The sequence below is a fragment of the Pipistrellus kuhlii genome, unplaced genomic scaffold (genome assembly GCF_014108245.1).
Source record: "Pipistrellus kuhlii isolate mPipKuh1 unplaced genomic scaffold, mPipKuh1.p scaffold_m20_p_127, whole genome shotgun sequence".
NCBI classification, from domain to species: Eukaryota; Metazoa; Chordata; class Mammalia; order Chiroptera; family Vespertilionidae; genus Pipistrellus; species Pipistrellus kuhlii.
In genome coordinates, this window is record NW_023425435.1 from 267597 (window position 1) to 282640 (window position 15044).

At 35.8% G+C, this 15044-nt stretch overlaps 1 protein-coding gene across 6 annotated transcripts in view; it reads left to right on the forward strand.

Annotated features, from left to right (window-relative positions):
- Window positions 1-15044, forward strand: part of USP37 (ubiquitin specific peptidase 37) — a 62390-nt gene that overhangs the window by 1034 nt on the left and 46312 nt on the right. For 4 of the 6 annotated variants that reach the window (XM_036434560.2, XM_036434561.2, XM_036434556.2 and 1 more), the window contains exons 2-5: window positions 3277-3417; window positions 6773-6996; window positions 10852-11023; window positions 12911-13011. In XM_036434560.2, coding sequence (XP_036290453.1) covers window positions 6841-6996; window positions 10852-11023; window positions 12911-13011 — 429 coding nt within the window. In that variant the 5' untranslated portion in view covers window positions 3277-3417; window positions 6773-6840. Of the gene's footprint in view, window positions 1-3256; window positions 3418-6772; window positions 6997-10851; window positions 11024-12910; window positions 13012-15044 lie in introns of all 6 variants that reach the window. The other 2 variants (XM_036434559.2, XM_036434558.2) reach the window with 2 other exon arrangements.

A 15044-nucleotide genomic window follows, 5' to 3' on the forward strand; every position in this document is an offset into this window, starting at 1 on the left:
AGGATGGAACGGTGAGGGATTCTTGGCATTTAGTAACTGAATACAGGAATACAAGTCTTATAAAAGAAGTGAAAGAAGTCATCAGTAGGGTTGGATTCTGCTCAAAGGTGAAGTTGAATGAGTTCTGAGAAGCCTGGAGAAATCAAAGTAAGTGATGGTCTTAGTGACAATCACTGGGGTAAAATGGGATATCTGGGGTCAGTCCTACGTCCTGTTCTATTTTATTCTTTCCTTTCTGCCCTAAGCTTTCAATTCCACCTGTACATTGATGACAATAATTTTTATTTTTAGCCTGCTCCCTTTGTTTTCAGCTCAAGATCTAAATAGCCTGCCTGATTGAAATGTCAGCTTTATTTTTTTTCTTAGAAATTTTAACTATAACATTATAAAAATCAGAGTCTTAATCTTTCCCTCCATACCCAAGTCTTTCTCCTCCAGTATCCCATGTCTTTTTTTTTTTTTTTAATATATTTTATTGATTTTGTACAGAGAGGAAGGGAGAGAGATAGAGAGTTAGAAACATCGATGAGAGAGAGTCATCGATCGGCTGCCTCTTGCACACCTCCTACTGGGGATATGCCCGCAACCAAGGTACATGCCCTTGACCGGAATCGAACCTGGGACCTTTCAGTCCCCAAGCCGACGCTCTATCCATTGAGCCAAACCAGTTTCGGCTCCCATGTCTTTTGTTCACTTACATTGGTTGGACACTTGAGAGTCATTCTTGACTTCTCCCAGGTATTCCTACCCTCTTCATCTTCTATTTCCAATGTATGTCTTGAATCTATTTCTGTACATCTTTAGTATCACTTTTCTAGTTGGAGCCACAATCCTCATTCACCTGGACTTAATGTCATCGATACCCTGTTTTCGAATCTGTAAAATGAGAATAAACATCAGCTTATTGGATTGTTATGAGGATTAAATGAAGTAACCAGAGCACGCACATAGCATTCAGTCAATAGCCAGTAAATATTAATTGTTATTGTAATTGTTGTTATAAGTTAAATCACTCAATATTTTTCTGTCTGGTTGCCCTGTTTTCTTTCATTCTTGTTCCTTTCACTTTCTTCCCGAAACCCAAACAAAGCACATCACTTGTCCAGTGAGCAGTAACATGTCATTTCTTTGCTTAAAACTGTTCAGTGGATTTCCCATCACTAACTGTTTATTACATTTGGGGTAAAATTCAAAATCCTTGCAGTGGTCTACAAGATTCTTCATATTCTGAGTCTTTCCTGCTTTACTAGCTTCATCTTGCACATCCTCCCTTCCCTCTCTGAGCTCCAGGCACACTGCTTTTCATTTCTCCAGGCACACCAAATAATTTTCTACCACAGGGTTTTTACACATTTTGTTCTATTTGCCTGGATTGACCCAGTATGACCATCCTTCACTTACCGTATTTTTCGGACCATAAGATGCACTTTTTCCCCCCCAGAAGTGGGGGGGGAAAGTCCCTGCGTCTTATGGTCCAAATATAGCCTACAGATATACTTTAAAAAAAAAGTTTTTTTACTTGCCCGGCTCTGTGTGGTCTCTGTGTGCTTGCCCGGCTCTAAAATGGTTCTAAATGCTGCTGTTTACTTTACAGGGTTGATTACATGTGTTTATGACTGTGATGTTGGGTTTTAATGCACATAAAATATTTTAGGACACTATTTGTTTCAGAATCTTTTTTTCTTCATTTCCCTTCTCTAAAAACTGGTGCGCCTTATGGTCTGAAAAATACGGTAGTGGCGGTGGATGTGAGGAAATATTAAAATTCAGTAATTTGTGTGTATATAGAACAACATTTTTGTTGAGAAGTAGAAAATAAAACATAGGAAGTGTATGAATGCCAAACAAAGAGCCATTTGGATTTATTTTATAGGTAGTGAGTGATGAGCTGTTAAAAACATTTGGGAGGAAGTTTCATTGATGAGCTGTTAAAAACATTTGGGAGGAAGTTTCATTTAATCCAGTTGAGTAAATTCTAGAGATACGCTGTGGAACATTGCACCTATAGCTAACAGTACTGTATTGTACACGTAAAAATGTGTTGAGAGCAGATCTTGTGTTAAGTATTTTTTGTGTGTATGTGTGTTAAGTATTCTTAACACAAAAATTTAAAATGTTTGGGAGGGAATTGGCAACAATGACTGTTATTTTGCAGGCGTACAAAAGAAGATAGGACAGGTCCTTCCTCCTCTCTCCCCCTCTTTCTGGAGAAAGTTAAGGAGACCGTTAGTGCATATTGTACTTTCTTTGGTAAGAGATAAAAAAAAGTAGTTTTTTAGATAGGGTATAGGATCCATTGCTGGAATCACTTTCATTGATGAGGATGCATTATGGTAGTGGTTAAAAACATAGATTCTGATGTTAGGTTTACTTTTGTCACTGACTATAATCATGGATAAATTACATGATCTCTCTTGGCTTCACTTTCCTCATCTATAGATATTAATAACTGTCCTTTAGGGTTATTGTGGAAATAAATGCATGTATGGTGCTTAGCACTGTGCTTAGTAAAAGTGTAATAAATATTAGATTGGAGTGGTAGCAAAGTGATGTGTTTCTGAATTAGGGTAGTAGTTACAAAAAGGTGGAGTTTTTGATAAATGAGGATGAGGTTAAAGCTGATTCTAAGATTTTTTGCCTCAATGATGGTGGTAGGACAAGTATTAGTGAAGCCTTTGAGGGTACGGACTGTAGAATTTTCACATATGTATTCCTACCAGGGAGCTATCAAATTAGAGTAGCTCAATAAATGATTTTTTTAGAAGTGAACAAATAAGTTTAAAGTTGTTTTCGTTTTCAAAGGGCAAAGATTTAGAGATGCTTCAATTTGAGAAAGAAACTAGTAAAGCTAGTTTTGAAAAAAGTAAAAACTAAGTTTATCAATCTTTTTAAATTTGTAATAGCACAGTGCTGGAAGTGGTGTTTTAAGACATAAAACATCGTTATGTAACAATGTTTATAAAGACAACAAAGGATGTATTCTTTTTCACTGCCTTCATAGTTTCAAAATGTAGCAGGGGTAAACCAAGATACAAATGGATCAAGGTACACCTCCTCTTGGAGTCCCTCAATTTGTCCACAGATAGGTCCCTAAAGTTCTGTTTCCTGTGTGTGTGTGTGTATCCTGAGATTATATTTTAAACTTTTTCAAGGTTAAATTTGTGGTTTTTAAATAAATTAAAAGGTTACTTTTTGTTGTATAAATGATCACTTTTAACAATCACTTTAATTTTGTGAGTTGCACTGTTTTTAAAAGGCACACTTTATTTCCTTTAGCTGAGGTGATGGCTTCCGAAGAACTGGGGTAGCTGCAGAATATGAGTAGTTCCCTTAGAAGATTGCATTGCCTTTGGCACAAGCATCAGAATAAAGGTGAATTGTTTTGACATATGGTTTTTCAGTAAAAGTCACTGAAAAGTAAGTAATGTTTTTATTTTAGATATATTTCTAAGAGTATGCACAGTGGCAAGAATTAACCATTTTCTTCTGTTTTTAGTAACAGTTTTTATGTTTTAGCATGTTTTGTTTTGTTTTGTTTTAACTACAGAATGCCCTTCTAGACAAAGATACTTTCAAAGCAGTACCTAAAATAGGAACATTTATTTAATTATTTTTAAGCTGTAGGTTTTTATTTTTTGTTAATTCTCACTGAAGTATATTTTTCCCATTGCTTTTTAGAGTGAGTGGAAGGAAGAGAGGGAGGAAGAGAGAGAGAAACATTGATGTGTAGAGAGACAGACACATCAATTGATTGCCTCCTGTGCACTCCCCACCTGAAGTGGGGATCAAACTTGCAACTTAGATATGTGCCCTTGACTGGGAACGGAACCATGGCCCTTCAGTGCAGGGGCTGACACTCTGACCACTGAGCAATACTGGCTGGGGCTAAAATAGTATTTAAATATCTGTCCAAGGTATAGAAACGTTTTTGATAATGTTATGAGCTTTCATAAAATTCTCAAGGTTTTTGGTAGTTTTAATAATTGTGAAGAAATTTAGGAAAAGGAGAATCTGAATGGTGTACTTAAAGAATGAGTTTGAGTTTTTATTATATTTCATTTTCCTAATATCACTTTGGTAGTGAATTAGCATTACAGAGTTCAGAGAAATCTTATCTTGGTTCCAGGTTTATAGGAAGTTTAACAGCTACTGAATTATGCTAAATATTGAAAAAGAAACATAGTTTTTGTTTTTCTCTTAAGTAAGGTAAACCCTGGAAATATGATGATTATACAAAAATAGATATAGCTAATTCATTTAGTACAAGAGCAGTTGATGGACTAAATTGAGGCATTAAAAGTTTTATTTTATTGGTTCTGCCAGTTTTATGTCCTGCACCTTTCAGGGTTTCTTCCTTCAAAGAAAGAGGGGTTGCTAATAGAAAAGGTTAAGAAAATATTAAATATCTGAAGTAAAATTTTATATATGTAATTGAAACTGCATCAAATATTGAAAATTATATAGAGAAACAAGTAACAATTAAGTTTTTATTTGTGATTAACTTTAGTGAATATTGAAATCTTCACCTTAAATTTTTGTTAAATGCAATTTTTAAAAACAAGGTGTTTTTTTTTTGTTTATTTGTTAAATATATTTTATTGATTTTTTTACAGAGAAGGGAGAGAGATACAGAGCTAGAAACATTGATGAGAGAGAAACACTTTGCATATTAGCCTCTTATATATATGGATATAGATAGTGAGTTATTTCATGTATGTCAGACACTGTTCTAATGGAGATGTAATGATTAAAGGACATATTCCCTGCCAAAACTGGTTTGGCTCAGTGGATAGAGTGTCGGCCTGTGGACTGAAAGGTCTCAGGTTCGATTCCCGTCAAGGGCATGTACCTTGGTTGCGGGCACATACCCAGTAGAGGGTGTGCAAGAGGCAGCTGGTCGATGATTCTCTCTCATCGATGTTTCTAACTCTCTATCCCTCTCTCTTCCTCTCTGTAAAATATCAATAAAATATATTTTAAAAAAAAGGACATATTCCCTGTCTTTAAGTAACAGAGCCTAGATAGAGACAAAGAGGTAAACAGTTTATATAAAGTAAAGAATTTCTATAATATAATGTGATGAGCACTGTACTAACAGTGAGCACAGAGTATAATAGAAGAACAGAGAAACATTAAACAATGTCAATGTGGATATGGTGTGAGAGTAAAATGAAAGGTAGCTAGGAAAGCTCCTTAAAGAGGATAATATCTAAGTTGAGCCTTGATTTTATAGACAGGAGAAGAAATTATGGAGGATGGGGAAAGTACATAAAAATCCTATAAACATTGACGACAATGTATACATAGCATGAGAGCATGTGGCTTTTTTAGGGAAATTATAAGTAGTTCAGATGGCTGGATTTGGAGAGCTTGTTGGGAATAGAGGTAAGGAGGTCCTGAATCATGAAGGGGGTTTATGTCATGTTAATGAGTCTAGATTTTATTATGAGGGCAATGGGGAGTCATTGAATAATATTAAGGGAAAAAATAATGTGATTTTTATCTGCAGCTCATTATAAAAATGTCTGGAAGGTGTATGGAGGTAGAATTGTCAGTACTCTGCCTTGACCTTCCATCCCCAGTCCAATATCAATAATCATCAAGAGAGAAATCAAAGATAACTCTTTAAGAGCTGGGGTCTATCTAACGCCCAATGTGTGTTATTTAATTCTCCAACACTATAGCATTTGCTATTCCTGTTTTTACAATTGAAAAAACAAATTGTTAGAAAAGATAAGTTATAAATTACATCAGAGCTGGTTCCTGATACCTCGACCTAGTATGTTTTGATGACTACTTTATTAAAGCTTTTCTAGGTTAGCTGTTTTTGCAGATGCAAAATTTAATGAATTTTAAAAAATTTATTATAAGCAATAATCTGTATTAGAGCAGTGTTTTTAGAGATTTGAAGTGTATAAATAAAATTTGTTTTAACATTATGTGTAATGTAATTTGATCTGAAGTTCATCGTAAAGATACCTGGAAGGTATATGGATGTAGAATTGTATAATACACATGCTATTTGATAGCAAGAAGTTCGTTTGAGAAATTTGAATATTTGTCATGGATAAAATTGATAGTCTTTCTAGGAATGATAATATTAAATATAAATGATAGATGGTTCTTAGGAAGACAGATTATATTGTTAGTTTTTTCCCCCTAGAAAATAAATGGTTTCTCAAATAATTTGGAGGTTAAACTAATTTGATTTTTCTTATAGTTTTGTATTCATTTAATGTCTTCTAAACATGTGGCTATGCTTAGACTATTTGGTGATATGCTTTGATATTTTAGAAGGAACTCCATTCTAAGAAATGAAGTCAGATGATTGAAAATATATTTTTACTTATATGTGAAGTTCAAGATGTATTAGTATTTGTGAAAGAATGTAAAACTTGGTCACATTGAGAATGGAATCTTTAGTATTACCGATTAGCATGCCTTTAGTGGCACACTTTGATTTGTTAATGGTGCAAAATGCAAAATTTAGGCACTAATAGACACAGATGCAAGACACATGGCAAAGAAGAGAATGTGTACAGAAGAAGTAAATGTTGGTTAGATTCAGACACTTAACATGAGTGACTGCTTTAGTTGTCTTTCTTATGTGTACCATCCAGCTAATCAAGGCCTTTGAGGATGCTTAATGAAATGTGGCTTATGGAAATGATGGAGAAAAAGACATATAAGATGGTTCACTAAATGTTCTCTTTCATACACTTAATTTAATCACTAGTAAATTGTAACTTTTAATTTTCTTTTTCTTTCTTAGAATCTGTCGGGTGAAGTTGTATTTTTGTTTTATAATTTTGCTAGAAGCAATTTATTTTTAAAGAAAATATGTCTCCTCTGAAGATATATGGTCCTATCAGAATTCGAAGTATGCAGACTGGGATTACAAAATGGAAAGAAGGATCCTTTGAAATTGTAGAAAAAGATAATAAAGTCAGCCTAGTCGTTCACTACAACACTGGAGGAATTCCAAGGATATTTCAGGTACTACCAACTTTTGATTTGGAATAGATCTTCCATCACATCCTTTAGTGAATAGCTATTCTGTGCCATATTGAGAATCATGGTAGCCCTTCTAGATTAATAGTCCTTATTTTTTATTTCCAGGACACTGATACTGTTAGGTTCTTATTTTATAAATTATTCAGCAGCATTATAGATAATATATAAAAGAGCTGGAAGTAGTCACCATTATTGAAAAGAAAGCTAGTGGAAGATGAGAGGAACTATCTAAGCTATTTTATTATTATTATTTTTTAAATATATTTTGATTTTTTACAGAAAGGAAGAGAGAGGGATAGAGAGTTAGAAACATCGATGAGAGAAAAACATCGATCAGCTGCCTCTTGCACACCCCCTACTGGGTATGTGCCCGCAACCAAGGTACATGCCCTTGACTGGAATCGAACCCGGGACTTTTCAGTCCGCAGGCCGACGCTCCATCCACTGATGCAAACCGGTTTCGTCTCTCTAAGCTATTTTAAATACCACATTAGGATAACTTTATTCTGCCGAAGCCAGTTTGGCTCAGTGGTAGAGCGTCAGTCTGCCGACTGAAGGGTCCCAGGTTCGATTCCAGTCAAGGGCATGTACATTGGTTGTGGGCACATCCCCGGTGGGGGGTGTGCAGGAGGCAGCTGGTCGATGTTTCTCTCTCATTGACGTTTCTAACTATCTCTCTCCCTTCCTCTCTGTAAAAAATCAATAAAATATATTTAAAAATATATTCTTAGTGTATATGATATATTCATTATTTAGTGTTAGCTTTTAATAGGACTTATTAGTGTTATCTTAATGTTTATTTTCAAAATAATCCTGCCAGAAAGGTGTATGCATTATTCAAGGATGGTAATAACTAAAAGTCATCCATCCTATACAGCTATTTTCTTGCCTCCTGGATGTCTCTAACCTGGGGGGGATCATGCCTATAACCTAGATATGTACCCTGATTACTGAGAATTGAACTGGCGAACTTTGGTGCATGGGATGACACTCAACCAACTGAGACACACCAACCAGCCAGGGCTAATTGAACACTCATTATTTTATTTCTGCAAAAAAATAGTTAACCTTGTTTTTACTTCTATGTTGTTTATCTTGTGCAGCCAAGAACAGCTCATTTTGATATGAGTTGAAATTAAGAAAAAATGTTTGACTTACATTTTTCTGTACTTTAAAGTTCTATTTGTTAAGTAGATTAAACAAAATATATTTATTCTAAACATAAAGTACCCTATTGAAGAACAATTTATAGAACTTATGCTTGAGAACCTGAGGTGAGGTAAAATTGCCATTTATCTTTGCTTTCAACTATGAAAATAAATTGCTTATGATTTTGTGTATCAAAGATATACAGTGTTTGTGGGGATCTGGTGAGAACTGGAAGACCTACTAAATTAAGAAGAGCTATTAGCTGGAAAGATAGTCTTTTTAAAAATATATATTTTTATTGAATTTCTTACAGAGAGAAAGAGAGAGGAATAGAGAGTTAGGAACATCAATGAGAGAGAATCATTGATCAGCTGCCTCTTGAACACCCACGACTGGGGATGTGCCCGTAACCAAGATACATGCCCTTGACCGGAATTGAACCTGGGACCTTTCAGTCCACAGGCCGACGCTCTACCACTGAGCCAAACCGGTTTTGGCTGGAAAGATATTCTTAAATAGATTAGAAGAATGACATGGTTACATGGGTAATAGAAACAATAGTAATTTCTGCCATACATGCATACCAAAGTGCCCATCTCAGTGAAAGATTTTTTTCCAAATAGAGATTTGATTTTTCAGTCCTCAGCCCAAATTAGCACTGAGAACATATTTAAAGCAAACATAGATCTTTAGGAGCATATGATTCTACCTGTGATTCAACCCTTATCTCAGTTTTACATCAGGTTGCATTCAGCATTTGTTAACCAGTTACAAATTGCTGTGGTGGGTACTGTAGTAAGGGCTAAGAATATAGAGCTGAATGATACACTTTTCCTCTCAAACTTAGAATCAAATGCATTTGCAGCTGTAAAAATATTTCAAAGACGTGTGATATTAAACAAAAAAAGATATATGGTATATAATCACAATGGAATGTTACTCAACCATTAAAAAGAATGAAATCTTCCCATTTGCAACAATATGGATGGGACCTAGAGGGTATTATGCTAAGTGAAATAAGTTAAACAGAGAAAGACAACTTTTATTGTTTTATTGATTTAAAGAGAGAGAGAGGAGGGGAAGAGAGAGAAAAACGTCTGTGTGTTGTTCCACTTATGCATTTATTGGTTGCTTCTTGTATGTGCCCTGTTTATGGACCAAACCCACAACCTTGATGTATCTGGACGACACTAACCAACTGAGCTACCACACCAAGGCTTAACTTTCATTTTTTAAAAGAGGTATATTGATTGAAATAATGGTTTTATGTGATCTACTTTTCTGTTGCTATTAAAGCGTTCATTTATATTTTGGAGTTAAAGCATCTAAAAGTAGTTATTGTATTTTGTGAGAAAAAATTCTACTCAAGGACATGAACTTAAGAACTGTCACTTAAAATATAAATTAAGTGAATGGTAAAACTATTTTTTTTTATTCTTATCTGAATATTGATAAAGGTAAATTTTTTCTAATCAAGAAATGAAATGCGATTACTTCCTTTTTTATGCTGTTCAGAGAGGATGTCTTCACGAAAAGGTAGCTTTAGAAACTTTGGTATACGCCTTCTGAGGGAGAATGTTAAAGAACAAGTTTGCCTGAATGGCAGGAATTATTTAGGTAATAAAGAAACCACAAAATATATTAATTCTAGGAAAAATTTCAGCCAAGAGAATAGAAAATTTATCACTTGGAAGCACGTGTTCAAAGTCTGGAAGGGTATAAGACAAGTTACTGAACCAGATCTGGGGATTGGGAGAAGTAAGCTAAGATAGTTCTAGCGTGCTCATGTTGTGATTGAATAAAAGTAAAATGAGCCTGCTTAAACAATTAGAAAAGAAAAAAAAAGATGTTCCTATTTTGGTAAAGTTTTGTTTCAGTGTGTGTTGGAAAGTGGAATTCTTTTGAGGATTATAATTTGGATTAGTATGTCCTTTTTACATTATAGCTATTCACACCATCTGCCAGGTATGCTGTAAGGTTTTGTTGGAAAGAAAAAGAAAGCCTCTGATCCACTCTGGCAGCAGTCGCCAGCTGGTGGCCTGCTCCGGGAGGTCCAGGAGGCTGGCAGCCGCCGGTTGAGAGCCCTTTGGAGCAGTGCTCGCCAGCCGGCACTCCTCGAGGTCCGAAAGCTTGGCGACTGCTGCACTTTGGGCTTTCTAGACCGGTGATGGCGAAAACCCTCCAAACGCCAGGAATTAACCCACTTGGTCTTTTAAAAATCAGTTTATTGTTAAAGTTTTATTCAATTGATTGGGTGGCATTGGTCAACATGAACATGGGTTTTATGTGAGGGTTTCTATGTTACAAGGTTGGTTTATTGCATTGTTTACCCGCCTCCCAAAGTCAAATATCTTCTCCTGTCATTTTGTATTAGGACCCTCTTCTAACTCACTAGTTTTTATAACTTTGTCACTATGCCTGAAAATATGCAACTTCCTGCCATAAAAACAAGACTGGTAGGATTACAATGTAAAATAAAATTTAATACTATGTGTTTGCCTCTTCTAAAAATGAAATCTTTTATTTAAATGTGTCAAGAAGTAGGAACTATTTTTGATTGGGGGGAAATCCTAATGTGGGGAAGAGTAAGAAATGTAACTTGGAAAGTATAAAGTTTAGTATTCATTATACAATATATACTTCATTATCATGTTTTTAATAAGATCATTCTCCTTTTGTGTTTTCCAGCTGAGTCATAACATTAAAAATGTGGTGCTTCGACCCAGTGGAGCAAAACAAAGCCGCCTCATGTTAACACTACAAGATAACAGCTTCTTGTCTATTGACAAAGTACCAAGTAAGGATGCGGAAGAAATGCGGTTGTTTCTAGATGCAGTCCATCAGAACAGACTCAATGCAGGTGAGCGCTATCCCAAGTTCTGACATTAATAGTTATAAAAGAATATTACTAGGCTGTATCCCTGGTGAATATTTATGCAAAAATCCTCAACAAAGTATTAGCAGACCAAATTCAACAGCACATTAAAAGGATTACACTATGATCAAATGAGTTTTATTTCTGTAATGCAAGGATGGTTTAAGACACATGTGTCAAACACAAGGCCCCCGGGCCAAATCCGTCCCGCCAGGCCTTGCAATGTGGCCCGCACCACGCTGTCATCACTGCACTCCGCTGCGTTTCCATCACAATGACAGTTTATGACTGTTCAGTAAACCATTCGGCCCGCGATTTAGGCTGGATTTTAGATTTTGGCCCCTTCTCTGATTGAGTTTGACACCCCTAGTTTAAGATATGGAAAAAAAAATCAAGCACCAAATTAACAGAATGAAGGACAATAAACCAATGTGATCATCTCGATGCAGAAAAACATTTGATAAAATCAGCGCCCTTTCATGATAAAAAATACTCAAACTAGAAATAGAAGGAAACTACCTCACCATACTAAAGGCTATATGTGAAAGCCTACAACGAACATCACAATGATGAAGACTAAAAGATTTACCTCTCGGATGAGGCGCAAGCCAAGGATGCCCTCTCTCACCATTTCTTTTCTTTTTTATGATTTTAATCCTCAAGGATACTTTTCCATCGGTTTTTAGAGAGTGGGAGAGAGAAGTATCGAAGTGGGAGAAATGCATCGATTGGCTGCCCCTGCACGCACCCTGGCCAGAGGAGGAGCCTGCAGCCGAGGAAATGCAGTTGTTTCTAGATGCAGTCCATCCTGGGGCGCAGCCTGCAACTGAGGCACATGCCCTTGGCCGGAAGCGAACCCGGGACCCTTCGGGTCCACAGGCCAATACTTTTACCACTGAGTCAAACCAGCTACAGCCCCTCTCTCACCACTTCTAGTCAGCATAGTACCGGAAGTCCTAGTCAGAGCATCCTTTATTTTACGCCAGCAGTTCTTATTTTGAGTTTATTCTATAAAAATTGTACCATTAGTGCAAGGGATGTCAAAGGATGTTCAGCATTATTTTCAATTTTTAAAAATTAAAACATTCAAAATGATCATCAGTGGGAATTAAGTATAAAATATCTTTTAAAGTATACAGCACTTTGAGTGTTCTTTATTGTTGATTTCTTTGGAATACAAGCCATTTCACTTGCTGAACTTAACAGAGAATGTTTTGAAGTATACATTATTAGAAATATATCTGTCACTGGTTCTGACATGTCTTCTTGGCATTCATCCAATGTTCATACCATAGGCACATGGTGACTAACTTTTCTATAGTGTTAATTACCAAATATTGATATAGGAGAATTTCTAGCATTTAATTTTACATTTAAAATTTTGTCCTAGTCCTAGCCAGTTTGGCTCAGTGGATAGAGCATCGGCCTGCAGACTGAAGTCCAGGTTCAATTCCGGTCAAGGGCAGATGCCCAGGTTGCGGGCTCAATCCCCAGTCGGGGCATGCAGGAGGCAGCCAATCAATGATTCTCTCTCATCATTGATGTTTCTATCTATCCCTCTCTCTTCCTCTCTGAAATAAAAATATATTTTAAAAAATATATAATTCTCATAACAACCCTATGAGATATTTTAAAATATAAAATCTTGTCCTATTATATACTTTCAAATTTTTGCATGTTATTTCATTTTTTGTTTGAGACTGGCTCTAACTTTTAATTACTATTTATATCAAGTGTGCTTTCTATTCTGAAAGAATTGGTTAATAAGCACTTGAATTTATTTCTGCTTTACTTCTGCAATGTTATATAATAATGATGGCAAATCTCTATATTAAAATAAGTGATTTGGGATTTTTTTTTCTTTTGTACTAGCCATGAAGCCTTCTCAGGGGTCTGGCAGTTTTGGAGCTATTCTGGGCAGTAGGACCTCACAGAAGGAAACCCACAGGCAGCTCTCTTACTCAGACAATCAGGTATGGTCATTTGAGTCTAACAGCTTTTAAAGAAATGATAGATATTCTATGAGATAATTGCAGGAAGCAGAACTTAGACTAATGCCTGAGAATTCTGGCTTTGTCATAAGGGTCTTTTCCACATACCTGAAATTTACCACTTTAGCTATTTCAGTCTCTTCAACTATTTTTTATGAACGCCTTTCTAAAATTTATCACTTTCTTCCCTACTTACATACAGTTTTACAGAACACAATTTAACATATGCTCAATGTCTTATACCTTATGAACTGCAATAAAGTACAGTATAGTTTTTAAAAGCATAGCTTTAGAGTTGTATGTGAACTTGAGATTTGGTGCTGACATTTACTAGCTGTGAGTCATCAGAGGAGTTCTTTTTTTAAAAATATATTTTATTGATTTTTTTACAGAGAGGAAGAGAGAGAGATAGAAAGCTAGAAATGTCGGTGAGAGAGAAACATTGACCAGCTGCCTCCTGCACACCCCCCACCGGAGATGTGCCCGCAACCAATGTACATACCCTTGACTGGAATTGAACCTGGGACCTTTCAGTCCACAGACTGACGCTTTACTGCTGAGCCAAACTGGTTTCGGCAGAGGAGCTCTTTTAACTATTCTAAGCCTTAGCACCCATCTGTAAAATTGAGCAGCAGTGATATTTTAAGGGTTGCTGTGAGATAATGCATGTGAATACCATACGCTAACAACCTGGTCAGAGTCTGCTGGTACTGTTTCTGTGATGGTGTTTGTGTGTGCACTACATTATGACCTTTGCCCCCACACTATATGATACCAGACTCTTTTTTTTAAGTCTTCTGTTTGCTTTTTAAATAGTTTTTCTTTCATAAATATTCAGCTAGACATGAGAATTGCTATGCATTGTTGCAATATAGCGTTCCTATGTCTCTTAATTTTTTTTACAAAGGGAAACGGGGCATAAAGAAAAACTTTGGAACCCGATTACTTTTATTTGCCTGTGCAGCGAGGTGATTAGTCTATTTACTGGGATAAGGAGTGAATAAATTTTTATTTTTGTTAGTTTGTTTTATAGGATGGGTGGGATGTTTTTAGTTTGTTTTATAGGATGGGTGGGATTTTAGTTGAGGTATAAAGTACAGTTTGAAATGTTTTTACTTACATATACGTATCCCTAAAATCCTCACCACAATCCAACCTAGTGTACATAGCCATAACCCTCAAAAGTTTCCCCATTCTCCCTTTGTTGTCCTTCCCTCCCTCTTCCTCTATGGTTCCTCTCCCTGAGCCACAGCTGATTTGCTTTCTGCCACTGTAGATTAATTTGCATATTCTAGAGTGTATATGAATGGGATCAGTGTGTAATTTTTTTGGGGGGGGGAGGTCTGGCTTTTTCACTCAGCATTAACTACTTTAAAATCCACCCACTTACTAGTGTAGATAGAAATTTAAGCTTTTCGAATATTTAAATGTGTAAGCATTACTATGTATAGCAGAAGCAAATATTTATTCTCCATAAGTAATTTCTATTTCTAAGATTATAAAATTAATTTGAGGGTTGTGACTAGTATTAAATAAGGAAAGAATAAAATAGAATAGGTATTAGGTCTAGTAATAATTAATGTCGTTTTCTAATACCTTTTTTAAATCGAATTTAAACAATACAACAAAATTTAATCAACAATATAGTTGCCGTTGTTTTCTACTACTTGTGCCCAACGCTCAGGAAGCATTTTAATCCCTCTGTTGTAAAATTCTTGTGATTTTGATGCAAAAAATTCGGTCAGTGCATTTTTGAGGCATTCTTCATTATTAAATTTTTTTCCAAGAAGAAAGTTTTGCAAAGAACGAAACAAATGGTAATCAGAAGGGGCAATATCAGGAGACTATGCAGGTTGAGGGAGAACTTCCCATTCCAACTGGCGCAGTTTTTCAGCAGTGATTCTTGCAGTATGCGGTCGTGCGTTATCGTGGTGAAGAATTACGCCCTTCCGATTGATTAATCAGCGTGGGTTCTTTTTCTCTTAAAGCTTGGGCTAACCTTTTCAATTGGGCAC